This window comes from Eptatretus burgeri, chromosome 17, assembly GCF_056783735.1.
Source record: "Eptatretus burgeri isolate ZD-2024b chromosome 17, Ebu_testis_v1, whole genome shotgun sequence".
Taxonomy (NCBI): Eukaryota; Metazoa; Chordata; class Myxini; order Myxiniformes; family Myxinidae; genus Eptatretus; species Eptatretus burgeri.
In genome coordinates, this window is record NC_140977.1 from 16,830,140 (window position 1) to 16,851,518 (window position 21,379).

Genomic DNA, 21,379 nt, shown 5'->3' on the forward strand with positions numbered 1-21,379 from the left:
ATGGAAGAAATGCTGTGATAATACACGGTAGTGGGAATGAGAGAACGATCGAGAGGGATTCGAGAGAAGAGTTGTGAGGAAAGTGAAGAAGAAGAGTCGTGTGTTGATGAAGCGTGGATCCGTGTTCCCGGGACACGAACAGGGAAAGAAACATTCTCCAAGCGAGTTGTGAGTGGATCGAAGTGTTGTGAAGATTTATTGTGTTTAACATCTTCGTGAGTAGAACTAAAGCTCGTGATGTAGTTGGTGTTGTGCACGTGGTGCACGTTTCGACGTTTCCATGGTGAACAGTGTCTTTTTAATGTTCCACACAAGGGTCCAGTTCATGGAGTTACATTTGAACCACTAGAGGGCGAAGTTCGATGAAATCAAGGCCAGATTAGAAAGTTTGTCCATCATCATCATTCCGGGAAAAAATTACACGTGAAGAACTTGAAAGATGGGGGAAAGCTGCGCTTGCTGTGGTTGTACCAACCGAAGGAGGAGAAACAGTGGAATTTCCTTTAATAAGTGAGTGGTATAGTGGAGTACGTAACGTCACAGAGTACGTGACGTCACAGAGTATGTGACGTCACAGAGTACGTGACGTCACAGAGTACCTGACGTCACAGAGTACGTGACGTCACAGAGTGTATGACGTCACAGAGTGTATGATGTCACAGAGTACATAACATCACAGAGTACATAACTTCACAGAGTACATAATGTCACAGAGTACATAACCTCACAGAATACATAACGACATAAAGTACATAACATCACAGAGTACATAACCTCACAGAATACATAACGACATAAAGTACATAACGTCACAGAGAACATAACGTCACAGAGTACATAACGTCACAGATTACATGACGTCACAGAGTACAAAACGTCACAGAATACATAACGTCAGAGCACATAACATCACAGTACATAACGTCACAGAGTACATAACGTCACAGAGTACATGTCACAGAGTACATATCATCACAGAGTACATAACGTTACAGAGTACATAACGTTACAGAGTACAAAACGTCACAGAGTACATAACATCACAGAGTACATGCGTCACAGAGTTCATAACATCACAGAGTACATAACGTCACAGAGTACATAACATCACAGAGTACATGACGACATAGAGTACATGACGTCACAGAGTACGTAACATCACAGAGTACATAACGTCACAGAGTACATGACGTCACAGAGTACATAACATCACAGAATACATAACATCACAGAGTACATAACGTCACAGAGTACATAACGTCACAGAGTACATAACATCACAGAGTACATAACGTCACAGCGTACATAACGTCACAGCGTACATGACGTCACAGAGTACATGATGTCACAGAGTACATATCATCACAGAGTACATAACGTTACAGAGTACATAACGTTACAGAGTGCAAAACATCACAGAGTACAAAACGTCACAGAGTACATAACATCACAGAGTACATGCGTCACAGAGTGCATAACATCACAGAGTACATAACGTCACAGAGTACATAACGTCACAGAGTACATAACATCACAGAGTACATGACGTCACAGAGTACATAACATCACAGAGTACATAACGTCACAGAGTACATGACGTCACAGAGTATATGACGTCACAGAGTACATAACGTCACAGAGTATATGACGTCACAGAGTACATAACATCACAGAGTACATAACGTCACAGCGTACAAAACGTCACAGAGTACATAACGTCACAGAGTACACGACGTCACAGAGTACATAACATCACAGAGTACATAACGTCACAGAGTGCAAAACGTCACAGAGTACATTACGTCACGGAGTACACGACGTCAGAGTACATAACATCACAGAGTACATAACGTCACAGAGTGCAAAACGTCACAGAGTACATTACGTCACGGAGTACACGACGTCAGAGTACATAACATCACAGAGTACATAACGTCACAGAGTACATAACATCACAGAGTACACGACGTCACAGAGTACATAACATCACAGAGTACATAACGTCACAGAGTACAAAACGTCACAGAGTACATGACGTCAAAGAGTACACGACGTCACAGAGTACATAACATCACAGAGTATATAACGTCACAGAGTGCAAAACGTCACAGAGTACATCACTTCACATAGTGCAAAACGTTACAGAGTACATAACGTCACAGAGTACATAACGTCACAGAGTACATAATGTCACAGAGTACATAACGTCACAGAGTACATAACGTTAAACGATAACTAGTTAGTCCTACTTTACTACCTGACCGTACATGGTAATTTGAAGGTGACAAAATGGGTTGGTTGAATCGAAAGCGAGTTATTACTTGGCAGAAAAAAATTTCGCCAAGTATGTTCGTCTGTAGCGTTTGTCTGTTTGTCTGTCTGTTTGTGACGATTTTTGGTGATGGGTTTCAAGCAATCGTTCTGAAATGTTTTGTGTGGTTGGTGACTGGCTAAGGACAGCAATGCTTAATCTTTTTACGTTGGTGGATTTATGTAAAATAAATAATGTATGGCACAGTACACTTGATATTGTATTTTTATAAATGATATTTTTCCTTTGACCGTTAAATTCAAGGTTGCACTGAACGAGGCCTGATGGTATTTGAAATTTCTGCTCCTTGCAACAGACATTAAATGTTTGAGACCTGAGATGCTGAGAGCAAGATACTCATCCAGGTCTGGAGGGGAGTGAATGTAAAACGGGTAATCTGAGATAAGCAAAGGGAGATGAGATGGAGTGAAGTGAGCGAAGAAGATGTGGAGTGAAAGAAGCAAAACAAAAGTCCGAAGAAAGAGTCAGAAGGGACTCCATGTACTTCGATGAGTAAATGTTCGTCGAACTCCACAAATCCTTCGTACGGCCTCGTTTGGAATATGTTCGTTCTGTGGAGTCCGTAGAAGTTAATATATTGTTGTGGATTCCCGCCACTCCGGCGTGCGGACGACCGCCTCAGCCCAATTGTGGCCGCACGCCCACCGAATGTGGAAATCCAGTCGCAGCTTTCAGATCAACGCTGAAATCCAGCTACGGGTGTGTTTTTAACCACACCACAACCTTGTCAATGCTCTGTCGTTTGCTTCAGGGTCGATCGCCGAATTGTCGATTTACCTAATTATTCACGCAGACAGACTACCGAGAGGTTGTACCTCAACGGGACCTGCTCGGAAACGAGCCGCTTAAGCAGCTCGCTCCGTTTGCGATTGCCGAGTGGTTTTTATATCGCCAGGCCCTGTCGGACCCGATTATCTTATCGGTGTTAAAAACCAGCTAATATTCCGAATGCAATTATGGCAGTTCAATGGAGGACGGGACGCAACGAGCAGGTGAATATTCAAACAAAGGGGACATTTATTTTCAATGCAGGCACGTATGCAATGAATGGGGGATGGGGACAACACACGAGCAAAAAGACCTACAGCCGATGTCTACTTATTGTGTACATGCACTTAACAACAATTCTACTTATCGGACAAGGCGCCACAGACTTCCATGCAAAACCCAGAAAGAAAAGACCTGGGCTCGTAAGCCTTTAATATTTGCTCGGAGTCGGGATGACCGAAGGGACTCCGGGAGACCGAGCAGGCTACCTGCCACCCTCTTGGTGACTCGCTGGGCGACTCTCGATGTCTCTGCCCGAACTCGTCTCGACTCCAACAACGTCTTCAACGGTGCCTCTAACAGCGAACTGGCTGACGACTCCTCTCCGACTCGACCAACTCCAACGACGCCTTCAACTTCTCCCGCTCTCCACACCGATTCCACCGGTTCCACCGATGTCCTCACCAATTATCTCACAACCGCCTTCTCGGCGTTCCAATGCGGCCTTTTATCGCCCCGGGCGTTGCCCTTCCCTTTTCGGCGCGCGGGGGAAAATTCCAGGGGAGTTCAGCTTGGCTCTTTGTTGGTAGAGGAGGGACGTGATAACCAACATTCTATTTCTTTTCCCCGTCCTGAGGGACACACCCCAACCGTAACTTCTGTTTACCCGTTCTGAGGGATATCGGGGCGGGAGTTGCTGAGATGCTGTTGTGGTGGTGGAGGTGGCGTGGTTGTACTATGGTTGTTGCTGTGGTGGGAATGGCATGGTTGTTGAGATGCTGTTTTGGTGGTGGAGGTGGTGTGGTTGTAGTGTGGTTGGTGCTGTGGTGGGGATGGCGTGATTGTTGAGATGCTTTTGTGGTGGTGGAGGTGGCGTGGTTGTAGTGTGGTTGGCGCTATGGTCGGAATGGCGTGGTTGTTGAGATGCTGTTGTGGTGGTGGAGGTGGTGTGGTTGTAGTGTGGTTGGCACTGTGTTGGGAATGGCGTGGTTGTTGAGATGCTGTTGTTTGAAATAAAAGATAGAACAGAATAACGGCTAACTCAAAGATGCACAGCCCGGCACACGAATAAGTCCCTTTTGTACATCGGTGGGGAAATATAACCTGGAACATACACTTATCGACATAACTGACCTCTGGGGAACCTGAATGGTATTGTGTGAATTTCCACAACTGTAACACTACCCCCTCCCCTTTTACAGACTCGTCCCGAGTCGTCACATTTTCGTGTGCCTTCATGTGTAAGTTTCCCCTAGTACGATTTACCTCCGGATCCTTGAGTGTGACATTTGGTGTATCCGTGTCCCAAAAGTAAATAACCTATGGGCTGTGTAACTCACTAAACAAACTCACTCGAACAGACGACTTAACTACAATTGCCGGCGCTACGACAAACATGTAGGGGGAGCAAAACTCATTTACAATTTTACCCTTAACTTAACCTTCTACATTTTACACTAAACCATGGCCCAGGACTGATGGACTCTGTGGGAGAAAGGGCATGGCAAAGTTATTCAGTATTTTAGGGTGAGCGCTCCGCAGCTGAAGTTCAGATGTCTTTGGGGCCTGTTCAAAAGGCCCCGTTGTCTGTCACATAACCTTTTTCTTGTCTTCAGCTTCTGGAGGCAACTCACCCCAACCCGGCATGCCATATGCCATCCCACAGGCCATTCTTGAAGCAGGGAGCCAGGCTGCCCAAATGCAGTCTCTGGCTCATGAAACAATTGCATGTTTGAACACAGAAGGTGGCCGGCTGCCCAATGCAGTCCCAGGCCTCCCCCTTGAAATGAGCGCAGTTGAGCAGTGAACACAAACGGTGCACAGGCTGCACCAATGCAGTCCCCGTGTGTGGCCGCCTGCAGGGCAGTCCCTGCAGAACACTGGAAGGGCTCTGACGCAAGCAAACACAATGATCGGCGGGGCTGCCTGCAGGGCAGTCCCTGCAACTTGTGCGATGATCCTGGTGCACATGGTAATGGATGGACACAGAGGCAAATGCAAACAAGGGCTAGCATGCATCGGGTCAAGGCAGAGGCAGATAGACAAGGCATGGCAAGGCCAGAACAGGCCGCTGTCGCCAAAACAGGCTGGCATACGCAGCTGGCCAGCCTCTTGTCTCGTTCTGGAGGTTTGTGGAGGGAGCGCGGTGGTGCCGGCCGGTCTGAAGGCAGGCTCGGACCTACCCTACTGTCTCCCTCCCAACCTACAGCCTTTGCCTGTCTCTGTCCATACCCACTCCCTTAGTTTGCAAAAAATCCAACCAATTTAACCCCATCTAATTATTTTTTTTGAATTTGTTTTATTTTATTATTTCCTTTTAATTCGTCTCCCGAACCCCCTTTATTGTCTCTGTCCGGCTAACCTACCATGTAACCTAGCCTACTCCCAACCCCAACGTTCCCTTCCTGGATTGGAATAAGGGAGAGCTAGCGTCCTGTCTCGAGGCCCAATGAAGCCTCAGAATGGCATCCTCAGATCTCAGCGATCTAACCCCAAAGTGGGTCCAGCGGCCTACAACAAGAGCGAAGGGATGGATGGTGCAGAGGGGTACACTTCCCTATCTACCCTAATATTCATTAACCTTAAACTACCCCGGGGCTTTCAACAACCGCCTCTCACTTAATCTATTGGTTCTACCAACCAAGATTCCCGTCGTCTGTGTTGGTGTCCTCTTAAATTTGGGCCTTGCTCTCAAATTTTCCCTCGTGCCCTCGCACGGTTTCGTGGCTGGGCAGCGTGGCTCACTTGGCAGGAACTACCCTCTGCCGATTCTCCAACCATGGCACCCCTGCAGCTGAGGCTGTCTCTGAGCCTACTAGCTCCCTAAAACCTGGGGAGTGCCCTCCATGGCTACTCCCCCTCGATGCTCACGTGGCAGTCTGGCGCCACGGGCCCCTTTCCCCGGGTGCCCGTGCCCACGACACTGCCCACGTGGCTATTGGCGCTACGGGCCCCGCATCATTCGGGCCCACCCGTGCCCACTACTCTATCCCGACTCCTCTTGGACCCTTGGCCTACCACGGCCGACTAGCCCGGTGCCCGGGATGCCCACTAAGCGATACTCACCGTTCGCAGCCACGCTCCCAGCCCGTCAACAGGACTCCTGCACCCCTCCAAACGGGTTTCGAGCCTACATTCGCACCAACAGCAAAACGACCTCCATTTTGTCAATTTGGTTAACCCACTATCTGACTTTACTCTGACCCCGGGGTCCCTTGGGTGGGAATCACTCCTCCCCCCAATCACTCATCACATCATGCATACCACATTCGCTCCATACACTCAGGCCCGCTGGCCCTCACTCATTCAACATGTTTCCATTCCATTTCTCAACTCACATCGCTGATCACTGCTATTCTTCTCACGAAATCCCTCAACGAACTCGTGCTCCCTCCTCATCCCTTACAATATAGCACATCCTTTTAACTGTTGTGGTGGTGGAGGTGGCATGGTTGTAGTGTGGTTGGCGCTGTGGCGGGGATGGTGTGGTTGTTGAGATGCTGTTGTTTGAAATAAAAGATAAAACCGAATAACGGCTAACTCAACGATGCACAGCCCGGCACACGAATAAGTCCCTTTATACATCGGTAGGCAAATCTAACCTGGAACACACACTTATCGACATAACTGACCTCTGGGGAACCTGAATGGTGTTCTGTGAATTTCCACAACTGAAACAATATGTTGATTCTGTAGATAATATACAAAGGAAGGAGAACGACAAGATTTGTCCACATCCCTGGAAGGTCTCATTTATGATGACAGACTTGGTGAAACAATCTTTCAACTTTCGTCTATCAAGGTGCACCTGCATGTGTAGACATGATGGAGACCTTTAAGAAGCTCAATAAATGTGACAAAGTGAACTTTATCACCAGCGCAATGCTCCACGAAACAGCACACTCTTTCAAACTGCCAAATGGTTACCTTAGTTATTCCTGGATAGGAGCTTGCGTGAAGCATTGGAGAACGTTGGCCTTTCTGCTCCAGAGGGAAGTTATTGGAGACTGCTTAAGGAGGAGATGAGGAACCACTGAGTCATTAATTTAACACAGCCGGTATTGATTTGCTAAAGGGACATGATGTTTCATCAATTATATTGAAACAAATCACAAGCTGGTCAAACACAGAATATGTCTTTCAATCCTGACAAATCTTCCTCTATTTATCTCTCTCTCGCTCTCTCTTTCTACAAAAGTACCGTTTGGAAACCCGTCTTCCTCCCTCTCCCTTTTACTTTCTTTACAATCTTCTTGAAGAAGTTCTTTCACTCAAACTGCTGGGTCTCACGATCAGTCAGGATCGTTCTTGGGAAACCACACTTTGAAGTTGGCCTCCAAAGCTAGCCGCTCAATTGCAATCCTCCGTCGGTCAAAGTCCTTCCTTGGCACACCTGAACTCTTTTGCACTTACAAGGTGTTCATTGGCAGCTTGATGGAGTACTGCTCTCCTCTCTGGGCTGTCTCCCTTGCCTCACATCTTGCTCAGCTTGACATCATGGAAACGAAGGCCTTCCAGTTCATTGGGATCTCACGCAATGGAGCTGTATCGATGTGCCTATAATTTTTCCATCACAGACTGGTCGGTGGTTCTCTGGCTTCTACCTCTTCCTTCTCTGTTTTTGCACCCTCTGCCCTTTCCCTAATTTGTTGCCCAATTTATCACAGTGGCACCCAGAGACAAGAAAGCACTTCTATATACAATCGGTCCTGATGCACAGGGGTCTCTTGGGGTGTTTGGGTTTGTGTCATGAAGGTGTTGGAATCTGAGTTTCTGGATTTGAACTTGAACTTTGCCCATTGTGAAGGGATGCCAGATCTTTTGGCCGCAAAGGAGTAAGTGCCCTCGAGCAAGTGAGAGGGATGGCTCGGTGGCTATGTTTATGCCGTCACAACAACAGCTTTGCCTTATAAGGTCTATTTTGTGGCGAAAACATCTGGCACTGGTGCAGGGATGGTTAACATTTCCAGCTGCATTGTTAGCTATGATTCACTTGTTTTGGCGATGATGCTGTTCCACTGTTTTAATTCTGCCAGTGTATGATTGAAGCCATATTACTTTCCTGTGAAATCTCAAAACATCGATCTTTAATCTGAATGACCTGTAAAGCAGACACAATGCCATCTTACCATCTCTTCTTTGTGCCATAGCTAAACCTCTTCATCTCCAGTTCTCCAAACACCTGTTTTGGCATCTGCTGTGGCCCCACGTGGCCAAGGTGGTCAAGCCAACGCAGATGTGTTCCTGACACTGTTGATACTTTGTCACTCCGAGGATGGTCCAAAAGCAACAATTATGGAAATGTTTCACGTGCCTCACATGTTCTGCTTTGATGGTCCATGTCTCTGCACTAGAAAACAGAAGTGTTAAGACCACAGCACGATATCCTTTTCCGCTTGGTTGCTAGAGACAGATTGCTATTCTGAAATATTTGCTTTTTCAAACATACAAAGATTTTTCAGCTAATGCAATGTGGTGCACCACTTCCTTTCTCATCTCACCACCATTTGTGATATAGCTTCCATGGTATGTGAAATCCTCAACGATTTCTTTTGAGCCATCTTCTTTCTGTGTTTGTGTGGCATCTTCACCTTCTGCATGTATGTTGTACTGCAAGAAACGCTCTTTCTTACACAGGTGCAGGAAGAAGGTGATGGGATCTGAGGGGTATTGAGTGTGTCGGCAATGCATACAAATGGTCATTCTTAAAATCTCTACAACAGGTGACCGTGAATGTTGGGGTGCCATCATATTTTCTTAAAAGTTGGTTCCTTATTTATTTCCTGAAAGCCAGTGATGTGGGAAAACTGTTGACATATTGTTACGAATCTGGAACACATCGCACTCAACAGCCAGAGTCCTTATAGATCAGTTATATCGGTAAGTATGTGTTTCTAGTTAGGGCCGCGTGCCTTGTTTAATGGGTAATTAAGTGTACTTGCGCTACGAAGTTGTTTTATAGTCAGGTCTTTAAATCCTTAGATCCGCCAAACCAATCACCCTGCCATTCCCATTCACAACTCCTCCACTGAACTAGCACTTTACCAAGCTCCCCTTGCTGTTCAGTTGGAGTTTTCACAACACGTGAACACACCTGATCCCTGTCCAATCAGGAGTGAACAGCACGTCAACACACCTGATCCCTGTCCAACCAAGCGTGCACAGAGCATCCGACACCGAGGCTCCACCCCGCTCAGGGAGCGGATAAAAAGACCAGGCTCCCTTTGGAGGTGTGTTCGTGTTCGTGTTGGCGTCAGAGCCTGGTTGTTTGTCGGAGCCTGAGGAGAATCACTTGCTTCGCCTGCCTCGCCGCCTCCTCGCTTGTTTTTTTGCCGTCCAGATCGTGCTGGCGTCTGCCGCTCCACTCTTGGTGCCATTGTCCTTGACGCCACATGAAAGCTGCGGGTTTGAGTCCCGCCACTGAGCCAGATCGTCGAAGACCGCCCGAAGTGGACAGGTCCAAGCACAGGCTCTGGTCTCCAGCTCACCTTTCCTCGAGCTAGAAGCCTTCAATAAAGACCCGACGTGGTCCGTTTTTTTGGGTGTGCGTCTGTGTGTGGGCCCTCTCTCTTTAGTAGTATTGTCAAGTGCTGTTGCTCACTGTATATTGCCTGCCTGATATTCTGATAACTCTGCCCTTACGTGCTTCCTGCCCCGATTATTGTTATTGTAATAAATTTCCCTATTGTTGAATGTCCCAGCTCGTTCCATGTCATTTATTTTATTGGCTTAGCACAGTGCGTGTTGAGAAATAGCGAGGCAGTAAATTGTTCATTTGGACCGACGGGCCTTGGTAACCATCCACTCGGGTTACACACGGTTCGGGCACGGTAACTGCTCCTTCCGCTCGAGGTCCGCCGAGGGTGTGAATTCCCCGGTAGCTTTGCCGCGTGGGTACTTTGGGATGTTGAAGTTTGGCAATTGACCCTATCCCACACGGTCGAATTATTGACGATTCATGGTCCTGTAAGGGACCCGTGCCTTTCGGACTTATCCGAGCGTCACGACCTAAATTCCGGGTGTTCAGTTGAGACAACTCTCCTGCTCCACCTAGCGATCGTGCTCGTCACCGATACCCAGCCCCACAACAATATTAGCATATGTGCTGCATGGATTACATCTGAGCATATATATATATATACTCCTTCATCCACGCACTCTATACTTGTGTGGAAAGCCTTCTCATTATTGAATGTGTTTATTCTAAAATTGCTGAACATGCTCAGATTTAAAATCAATATCTAAACGTTGATCAAAATCAAAATTTACATCAACATGGAATACAATGACAGTATTATCTCTGCAACATGCACAATTTATTTATGGGGATATCAAAGCATGCATGTATGTGTGTGCTGAACGTTGAAGGTTCTGTAACTGATTTGGGCAGAGGATAAGATTTCAAGTACAGAGGTAGTTCACATATACAGTACAGTGCCGATAGAAAGTCTACACCCCCTTTCAAAATTTTCACTTTTTTTGTCTTGTAGCCTGGAATTAAATTGCATTAAATCAGACTTTTTCCACCTTTATTTACTCTTCGTGATGCACAACTTCCAAATGAAAAACATTCTTCAAATTTCGGAAAATTAGTTAAAAATACAAAATTAGAATATCTTGGTTGGATAAGTGTCCACCCCCTTGACTTAATACTTGGTGGATGCACCTTTGACAGCAATTACAGCTGTGAGTCTGTTGGGATAGGTCTCAACAAACTTTGCACACCTTCATTGGGCAATATTTTCCCATTCTTCTGCACAAAACTGTTCAAGCTCGGTCAAGTTGCATGGGGAGCATTGATGGACAGTAATCTTCAAGTCGTACCACAGATTTTCGATTGGATTAAGGTTGGCACTCTGACTAGGCCACTCAAGGACATTTAACTTTTTGTCCTGAGCCACTCCAGTGTGGCTTTGGATGTGTGATTCGGGTCGTTGTCATGCTGAAACATGAACTACTGTCCCAATTTCAGCTTTCTTGCAGAGGGCAGCAGGTTTTCCTCTGGGATTGCTCCATCCATTTTCTATTCTATTTTGACAAGTGCCCCAGTCCCTGCTGATGAGAAACATCCCCATAACATGATGCTGCCACCAGCATGCTTCACAGTAGGGATGGTGTTCTTTGGGTGATGTGCTGTGTTGGGTTTGCGCCAAGCGTCTCGTTTTGCATTCAAGTCAAAAAGTTCAGTTTTCAAAGCCTTACAATGATGTTTTTATGTGTGCTTATTTTTAATGGAGAAATCAAATAGGGAGGCCCATACACTTCTTATCCAAATTCAACTGCATTCTAGTTTTCTATTTTAAAATTAATTTTCTGAAACTTGTAGAACTTGTTTTTCACTTGTAAATTGTGGGTTACGATGTGTAAATAAAGGTGGAAAAAGCCTGATTTAATGCAATTTAATTCCAAGCTATAATGTATAAAAAGGTGAAAATTTTCAAAGGTGGTGCAGACTTTCTGTTGGCACTGTAGATACTGTGTAGGATCAAGGTAATCAGAGTGGAGGAAGCATCATGAAGAGTGGTATGTTCACTGCTTCTTTTAAGGTTCGCCCACCACGGATGCCCAAGTTGGTTGTTGGAAGGATTCCTGTCGTGTGCAGCCGGAATTGGAACGGCTGACTGTGCTCAGGTGTGAAATGAAGGTTGAGGAGCTGGAAGGATCTTCTGAGACTCTGCAGATAAAAATAGAGGATGTGAACTCCTTTGGTCTAGAAGAGGAGCAAAGCGATCAGCTGAATGGTGAGTTGTATTGTCTTCATTGCCTTTGATGGGATCTGTGATTGTTTTGCACTGGGGTTTCTTATGTTTTTTTACACACAATGCATGATGGAGGCTCATGGAAGACCGAGAGTACAATGGAAGAGAATAAAATGGAAAAGGGGAAACAACAACAGCAGAGTAGAAGTGAGAGTGAGAAGAAGTGTGGTGAACGTTTGAGATGCTGTGACTGATATGGGCAGAGTATAAGATCTCAAATACAGAGGTAGTTCACATGTAGGTACTGTGAGAGATCAAGGTACTCAAAGTGGAGGAAACATCATGAAGTGGTATGTTCACTGCTTCTTTAAAGGTTCACCCACCACGTACGCTCAAGTTGGTTGTTGGAAGGATTCCAGTCGTGTGCAGCCGGAATCGCAACAGCTGACTGTGCTCGGGTGTGAAATGAAGGTTGAGGAGCTGGAAGGATCTGATATTCTCCAGATAAAAATTGAGGATGTGAACTCATTTGGTCTGGAAGAGGAGCAAAGCGACCAGCTGAATGGTGAGTTATATGATCGTCATTACTGCTGATGGGATCTGTGCTTGTTTCATACCCAGTTTTTTGTGTTTTTCTGTACATGATAGAGGCTCTTGGAATAGAATAAAATGGAAATGGGGAAACGACAACAATAACAGCAGAGTATAAGTGAGATGAAGGGTAGGGGAGAAGGATACATGGGGGTGAACAAGCTGCACAAAAGTTGAATGAAACACAAGAAGAAGAGTTAGGGGAAAGTGGGTATGAAACAGAAAAGTAACAAATCAACGAAGAAAGATCATGTTTGGATGTGGAATGATTTGAGGTGGTGGCGAACAGCTGTCTTGAAGATCTGGAGGGAAGAATGAGAGTGAAGAAAATGTGAAAGTTGTTTCCACAGGCTGGAAAAAAAAAAACAGAGGAATGGAGGTGAACAGTGATTTTGGAATTTGGAGTTTCACCATAAGAGGAATCCTGGTGGACATATTTAGTGCAGAAACCTTGGGTGGGGACAAAGAATGGAAAGAAGAGACAAAAAGGAGACAGGACAAGAAAGAGACACCACCGTCCTGTCTGGAATGTCACCGTGATTGGCCCATTGACTTGGCTTCATCATAGGAGATTCCATTCACCTTTTGGCCTTCTTTAACACGGAGTGAAGCCGAGTGTGATATGAGGCAGGGGTGCCAGCCCAGAGGGGAGAGTAGTGCTCCGTCATGCTTCTGATGAAGGCCTTATTGCTTGATAAGAGTTCAGGAGTATTAAGGAAGGACTTTGCACAATGAAGGATGCTTACTCTGGCTTTGGAGGCCAATGCAGAAATGTGGTTTCCCTCAGAGAGATCATGGCTGATAGTGAGACCCAAAAGTTTCAGTGACTGATGAGGATTGTTTAAGAAAGGAGATGGGAGGGTTTTCCAGATGGTCCTTTGGATAGAGAGAGAGTGAGAGTAAGAGATTTGTCAGAATTCCACGACATATTCCAAGTGTTTGAGCAGCTTTTGATTATATCAATGTAGAAAGAGAGTGAAGAGGCTGCTTCCTGTCTCTCAGAAGAATGAGCAATGTCACAGCAGAGGGTGGAGTCAACGGCAAAGGGATAAAGAGGATTTTATGGCTCAAGAGATGGCCCTGATCTCATGTGTCACATTGTTGGACTCCATCCATTGTTGGGAGAGAAAAAGCAGCATGTTCATGATTGAGTGACAGTCCAGTCTTTCACTACAATTGCTCATCAACACATGATTCTTCCAAACCAAACCTGAGCTTTTCTCCACTTGCTGTCACTTTTGATCCTTTCCATTGCCCTCATCATACAGTCACATGTTTTGGCTTTGGTCTCTTCATTCCATTCCCTGCATTTGTCCACACTAGTGCGTGCCCGTACGTGTGTGCCCGTACATGCGTGGCCGTTCGTGAAAAAAAAAAAAACTTTAAAACAACTACACAGGCCGTTCCTTCGCTCTCGTAAACCACCACTGGATTGGGGCATTGTGTTTATCTGTAAATGCACATGAGAAATCGAGAAATTATTGGAATACAGTAAGTCATCACTGTCCGGATGTCCCTACGTTGTAACCCGTAATGGGGAACGTACTCTAACTTGGCCATAACTTGGGAACATCTTGTCCGATTAATTTCAAACTTTTTTAAAGGCAAACAAACAGAGATTGCTGGAATTATACATAGATAGAAGATAGATACTGTGGGTGCAAAATGCCAAGCAACGTGTCCTGTCATTGGTAACTAAGACGCCCTTTCCCCATCGGCCACGCCTACACAGCAACGTGTCCTGTCATTGGTAACTAAGGCGCCCTTTCCCATCGGCCACTCCTACGCAGCAATGTGTCCTGTCATTGGTTTGGTTAATAAATGGCCATAGCTTGGGAACTACTTGTCCGATTGATATCAAACCTTGAAAAGGCACATACTCAGGTCCCCAGCAATATACTTGGCAAGTTTCAATTAGATCAGACCAGTGGTTGTCGAGAAACAGCGGTAACACACACACACACACACACACACACACACACACACACACACACACACACACACACACACACACACACACACACACACACACACACACACTGCTGGAATTATAGATAGATGTTAACCTGCCACACTGTCATTTGGTGAGGGTTGACTTTCAAGACAAAAGAAAAAATCAAACAAAGTTGTAATTCTTTGTGATTTGCCAAGCAACGCAGGTTGGAGAGAAAACCTTCTCTATTTTGGGTTCTTTTCACTTTTATTGCCCTCTCCATTTTGTTGGTTGTGATTTTGGGTGGTGATGAAATTCCCACTGAAGTTATGGTCTGATGAGCATCGTGTAACATCGAGACAGTTTGTTCTGACACAACACTATTCTCATGGGGAAATGTTTTATTTTCTCTCTTCAAGGAAGAACTCAAATCAATGATTTTAATACAATATTTATTTAGCTATTTTAAGAGTATGGAATGTGACACAATACTGCCTCCATTTAATAAAAGTTACTTTTTGCAGATTTATTTGTGAAAGTGGAAGTGAAAACCGAGCATGACATTGATGTCCACCAGGATCGACCAGAACCAAATGACTCTGAAGATTCTTTCTTCAAGAGACATCCTAATGAAGGTTTCTGTCAATGCCGACACATTTTGATTCGGATATTTTGATGATGTACTCTGGTATGAAGAAAAAAAAACCTGACGTTTTGATTTAATACTTTAAGAAATATCAATGATGATGATGATGATAAGCCTGGTGTTGGCTTAGTGGTTAGGGTGGTGGCTTGGGATCCAAGGGTCCTGAGTTCAAGCCCTGTTGGCTGCTGAATTAACACCAGGCGGTTGACTCAGCCTGTCATCCTTCCGTGGTCGGCGAAATGAGTACCAGTGTACTGGTCCCGGTGTATGCCCCGGTTAAAATAGGTGTACCATATCCCTGTGTGTTGTAAGAGGCAACCAGGGTTGGCGTCAGGAAGGGCATCCGGCCATAAATTATTGCCTCAAGAAAAAGCCAAACCCCTGCACAGCAGGGAAAAATGGCTGTAAAAACGGTCATTTTATTATTTTATAATGATGATGATGATGGTCGATCAGTTTCTTAAACATCCATTATCCCTTTCACTTCTTCTTCCTCTTCTTCTTCTTCGTCTTCTTCTTCTTCTTCTTCTTCTTCTTTCGGCTGCTCCTGTTAGGGGTTGACACAGCGGATCATCCGTTATGATCCGCATAATGATTTGGCACAGGTTTTACGCCAGATGCCCTTCCTGACGCAACCCTGGTCGCCTCTTACGACACAGGGATATGGTACACCTATTCTAACCGGGCCATACACCGGGCCCAGTACACTGGTACTCACTTTGCCGACCTCTGAAGGATGACAGGCTGAGTCAACATCCTGGTGTGTATTAATTCAAGCGGCCAACGGGGCTTGAACTCAGGACCTTTTGGATCACAAGCCGCTACCCTAACCACTACACCAACACCAGGCTATCCATTATCCCTATCACCATTCAGGGAAATATATTAACCAACAATAATACACCTTTTTATCCTGTTGTCCTGAATTTAAATGATAGTAAATTCTGATTGAGCTCTAATGTCACACTTTTGTCGATTTATTTTGGATGTTTAAAATGATCGGCTTGTGAAATAGTGAGGTGACCGAGAGAAAAAGGAAACAAATTGACAATAGGGCAGTGAGGCAACAGTTGGTGAAAAGGAAGAGGAAGAGGAGAGAAGATGGAGGGAACAATAATCTGATAACAGGGTTTGGTGGATTGTGGTTAATGTGTCTCAAACGCAAGACCATAACATCCTAAGCTGGCCTCCTTAATCAATAAACCAACAACAGGCTTGTAATAATAATGGTATAGAATGTTAATGATAATAATGACAGTGAAAATGATAATGGTACGAAATGATGACAATGACAATTATCATGGTGCATAATGTCAATGATAATGGTACACAATGATAATGATGTTATAGTAATGATAAAGGTACATAATGATAATGAAAATGATCTTCATAATGACTATATTAATGGGGCATAATGTTCATGATAATAGGACATCATGATGATCATAATGACAATTGTCGATCATAAGAAGAGTGCATAATGATCATGACACAAAATAACAATGATGATGGTCCATCATGATAATGGCCCATAATGATAATGATGATTATAATACCAGTCGATGGTCATGTTGATATTGCGAAAAATAACAATCATGACGATAATGAAATATGACTTAAGACTCTGGAGACATCATTACAATGGTACCCGGTAATAATGGTATGTCAGTTCATCTATTAATTGCATACTATTGGAACGTGAGTATGTCTTTTAAATACGTACAATTGGAACGTTGCTATGTCCATTGATTACGTACTATTTAAACGTGACTCCGTCTATTATTTATGTACGCTTGAAGCACGCCTTTTTGACCTTTATACCCTTCAGACAGCAGAAATTTTTAAGACTCTGTCAATGCCTTAAACCCCTTCAAACCGTTCAGACCATTATACCCCATTTGGTCCTTGAGACCTTTTACAAACCTTTCGACCTTCAGTCAGACCTTTTAAAACCTTTTTCCAGGCAAAAATTAGTCCTGAAAGGGACTGCAATGTGATTTTTCTTTGGAGTGATTACCCAATGCACGTGAAGCAAAATGGGGGATTTAGCAATTGGTTTGTGTCCGTCCGTCCATTTGTCTTATCAGTTTATGATCGAGGAGCAAGTTATTTCAATCAAATGTATTTTGAACACGAATCGGAACATCAATAGTAAGACAAGTCTTTCATTTTCATGGAGGTACTTCGGCTTTGAATTCATCCGATCGCACATGTGCAAAGAGGAGGAAGATAATATTTTTACTCTGCCTGCCTGGCAGTCAAACAAAATTGAAAATCATTCCAAACAGATAAAACTTACTATCTTTTTCGGACGTCATAAAGGACATTTATTGAAAGGACATTTTCTGTGAGGCTCACTTGGCTGCACCTGGATGGGTTTGAGTGTTGTGGAGTGGCGGCTGAAACACGAATCCTATCCAGGTTCCTCCTGATGACTCCATCTTTGCTCTTTTCTTCTTCGGGTTCCTTCTTAGTCTTCCGTTTGATCATATAACGTGTTGAATAGGGTGATGTAAAGGATTCTGAGTAAAATTTCAGTAAAACCTGGAATTTATTTTTGTGACTTTTACAATCTTTATTCCACCCCCCCCCTCCCATTGGACTTGGTCTGAAAAGGGGACTTATGGATTTGGTCTCAATTTTCGTGTCCTTGCATGCGTGTGTGCATCCACAACCATATCTTGGAGACATGTCTGGACCCATTTTATTCGAACTTGGCACAAAGCCAACACATGAGGATATACAGATACATGCTAATTTTTTTCGACATCAGATCAAACATGGTCGACTGGCAGCCATTTTAGTTCGAAAAAATATACTCCATTTCGAACACGTACAAAACCATTTCTCAGACATGCATTTACCGATGTTGTTCAAACTTGGCACCCAAATAAGGAATGATGGCTGACATATGCACGTCATTTTCTTTTCAAGATCAGATCCAAGATGGCCAAATAGTGGGCATTTTGTTACTTAAATTATCTCCCCAACCATTTCTCAGACATGCATGATCTGATTGTGTTCAAACTTGGCACAAGCACAGTACATGATGGCAAACACGTGGCCTCACTTTATTTTGTGATCTCCTCAAAGATGGTCGACTCGTAGACTGGCGATCATTTTAGTTGCACATAAATATGATCTTGCCCTTAAACTCCACACAGTAAAATTATTAAAACAATCGGGGCAATGACATTTTCGGTCTTTTTGACTTGTTTGGGTACCAAGCCCACAAGTAACCTGTTGTTTTTCTTCTGTTTACGATTATATTTCTTCCTCCAGCAATTTGTGGGTTTTTTTTCGCTTTAAATTTCATTTTCTCGGCAACCTAAGTCCGATCGACACTAAATTTTCATAACAGTATGTATCTTTTTGGATAGCATACTTCATTGATAATTATTACGTCACAGGTCACGTGTTATTGGCACCATCTTTGAAAAACCGAAAAACTTTGAACCTCTGTATCTCCGAAACCGAACAATGGAAAAAATTGAAACTTGGCACATGGCAAAAACTCTCCATGGGGAAGCAGTGTGAATTTTCGTGATATCAACAATGAAGTGGTATCCTGGTGACATTTCGACACGTAGAACGCTACATCAGAAAAATTTTTAATTTCTTGAGCATTATCTGAACAACTCACCGTTTTTGCAGCCATTTTTCCCTGATGAGCAGGGGTTAGCTTTTTGCGGGTTCGATGCAACCATGGTTCCCTTCTTGAGGCAATGTTTTATGGCCGGATGCCCTTCCTGACGCCAACCCTGGTCACCTCTTATGAAACACAAGGAAATGGAAGACCTATTCTTTCCAGGGCATACACCGGGACCATTACACTGTAACTCATTTCGCTAACCTCGGAAGGATGACAGGCTGTCAACCCCCGGTGTTAATTCAGTGGCAAACGGGGCTCGATCTCGGGACCCCGAGAATCCCAAGCATCCACCCTCACCACAAGAGTAGTAGATACAAGTCTGAAGACGACGATGGTTCACGAGCGGTATTTGACGATGTAGATTGTTTCAGAAGTCAAGGATGAGACAATGTGATAATGTTTGACCAAGTTATAAAATGATCAAAATGATGTGGTACCAGTGACAGGTTATTAGCTGCAAAATGTCGAAAACCCGATTTCGTTCAACAACTTTCAAAATTTGACCTTTGCATAACCTTTAAAGGTCACAAAACAATGTTGTGGACATTAAAATAAGGAAACAGGATACGTGCTATAGCTTATTGGAGTTACTTTGTCGAAGAAGGTCGAAAACCCGGTTCGATTTCCACAACTTTGAAAATTTGACCTTTGTGACCTTTAAAGGTCAAAGGTCAAGGATTATGACCTTTGGTGCAAAACTTCCTCTGGAACATTCCAGGAACAATATAACGTCATATAGGCTACATGGCATTTTGCACTCCTCGGATTAACCAGACTTTGATGAAATCAGCGTAAAGACAAACTTGAAGGGGGCGCCACGGGCAAGGTGTTCGAGATAGAGCAAAATGGTTTCAAGACTTTAGGTGGGGAATGACCTCAAGATTATGCATTAAAAATATTGTCATCCTAGCTCTCAAAGTTTGGGCGGTCGTATGATTTTTATGTCAAAATTCGAAATTTTCTAAGTTCGTGACCTTGTGACCTTGACCTTGGGAGGAAAATGAAAAATCGAGCTCCGTGGGGCTATGCAGGTGCCATTGGGCTAACCAAATACCGAAACCTCTGCTAGATTCGACAAACCCCTCTGAGAAGAAAAAAATTTTGGTCGAAATTCGCAATTTTCTAAGTTCGTGACCTTGTGACCTTGACCTTGGGACGAAAATGAAAGAAATCGAGCTCCGTGGGGCTATGCAGGTGCCAATGGGCTAACCAAATACCGAAACCCCTGTCAAATTCGACAAACCCACTATGAGAAGATGCAAATTGAAATCGGCTACCCCCTAAAAACACAATTCGCAATTTTCTAAGTTTGTGACCTTGTGGCCTTGACTTTGGGACGAAAATGAAAAATCGAGCTCTGTGGGGCTATGCAGGTGCCATTGGGCTAACCAAATACCGAAACCCCTGCTAGATTCGACAAACCCCTCTGAGAAGAAAAAAATTTTGGTCGAAATTCGCAATTTTCTAAGTTCGTGACCTTGTGACCTTGACCTTGGGACGAAAATGAAAGAAATCGAGCTCCGTGGGGCTATGCAGGTGCCAATGGGCTAACCAAATACCAAAACCCCTGTCAGATTCGACAAACCCCCTAGGAGAAGATGCAAATTGAAATCGGCTACCCCCTAAAAACATGTTTTTTGGGCATGGCTCCGCCCTTAATGGGCGAACCACGCCCATTTTCAGGAAAACAACTGGATCATGTTATAAACCTCCCACCAAAATTTTGTCAGGATCGGTTCAAAACCCACGGAGCTATGCTCGGGACAGACAGACAGACAGACAGACAGACAGACAGACAGACAGACAGACAGACAGACAGACAGACAGACAGACAGACAGACAGACAGACACACAACATGAACGAATATAGTGGTCACTTATTTTTTTCATGAACCAATATGGGGTTTCTAAGGCAACCATGCAAATTAATGGGGTGAAGGGTGAAAACTCTTTGAATTGATCCCCAAAAACCCCGAAACAGGAATTTAATTCCTCCCCCCACCCCCCATACAAATGTATAGGGAGAACTCTCTGACTTGAGACCCATCAGGACAAAAAGAGGAGAATGATTTTCTGCCACACAAGCTCATGTTAAATTGAGACTGTCTCAGGGCCCAAAAAAACCTCATACAAATTAATAGGGGAAGCTTTTTTGCTCAAGGTCCATCAGGTCAAAAGAGGAGAATGATTTTCTCTCCCCCCTCTGACTCTCGGTCCATGGGATCAAAAGAAGAGATCGATCTCTCCCCCATTACTTACTCCATTCAAAGAGTGAGCCAATGAATATTTGATCATGTTCTACTTCAGGTAATAAATTAATTTTCCGATTACATTCATCGCCATCGAGTATGTTCACAAATATTATTTTAGAACTTAGTTCTTGGTCGAAATATCTTTGTTGAGCAGAAATAAAATGATAAACTTCTCTCAATGCTCTTGTTTGACCACCTCCTGAGCCACATATCATTTTGAGATTATAGTAAATTGTTTTTCCATTGTTTAATTGATAACTATCAAAGTTTTCAGTCCATTCAAGGAT

The 21,379-nt window shown here is 44.2% G+C and overlaps 1 protein-coding gene across 2 annotated transcripts in view; it reads left to right on the forward strand.

Annotated features, from left to right (window-relative positions):
- Positions 1–21,379, forward strand: part of LOC147009414 (uncharacterized) — a 94,124-nt gene that overhangs the window by 41,339 nt on the left and 31,406 nt on the right. The window contains exons 1-6 of one of the 2 annotated variants that reach the window (XM_085861850.1): positions 44–168; positions 316–510; positions 8,470–9,042; positions 11,866–12,060; positions 12,392–12,583; positions 15,067–15,177. The exons of the other annotated variant lie outside the window; for it this stretch is intronic. Coding sequence (XP_085717976.1) covers positions 9,015–9,042; positions 11,866–12,060; positions 12,392–12,583; positions 15,067–15,177 — 526 coding nt within the window. The 5' untranslated portion in view covers positions 44–168; positions 316–510; positions 8,470–9,014. Of the gene's footprint in view, positions 1–43; positions 169–315; positions 511–8,469; positions 9,043–11,865; positions 12,061–12,391; positions 12,584–15,066; positions 15,178–21,379 lie in introns of those variants that run through there. 2 annotated transcript variants of the gene reach the window in all.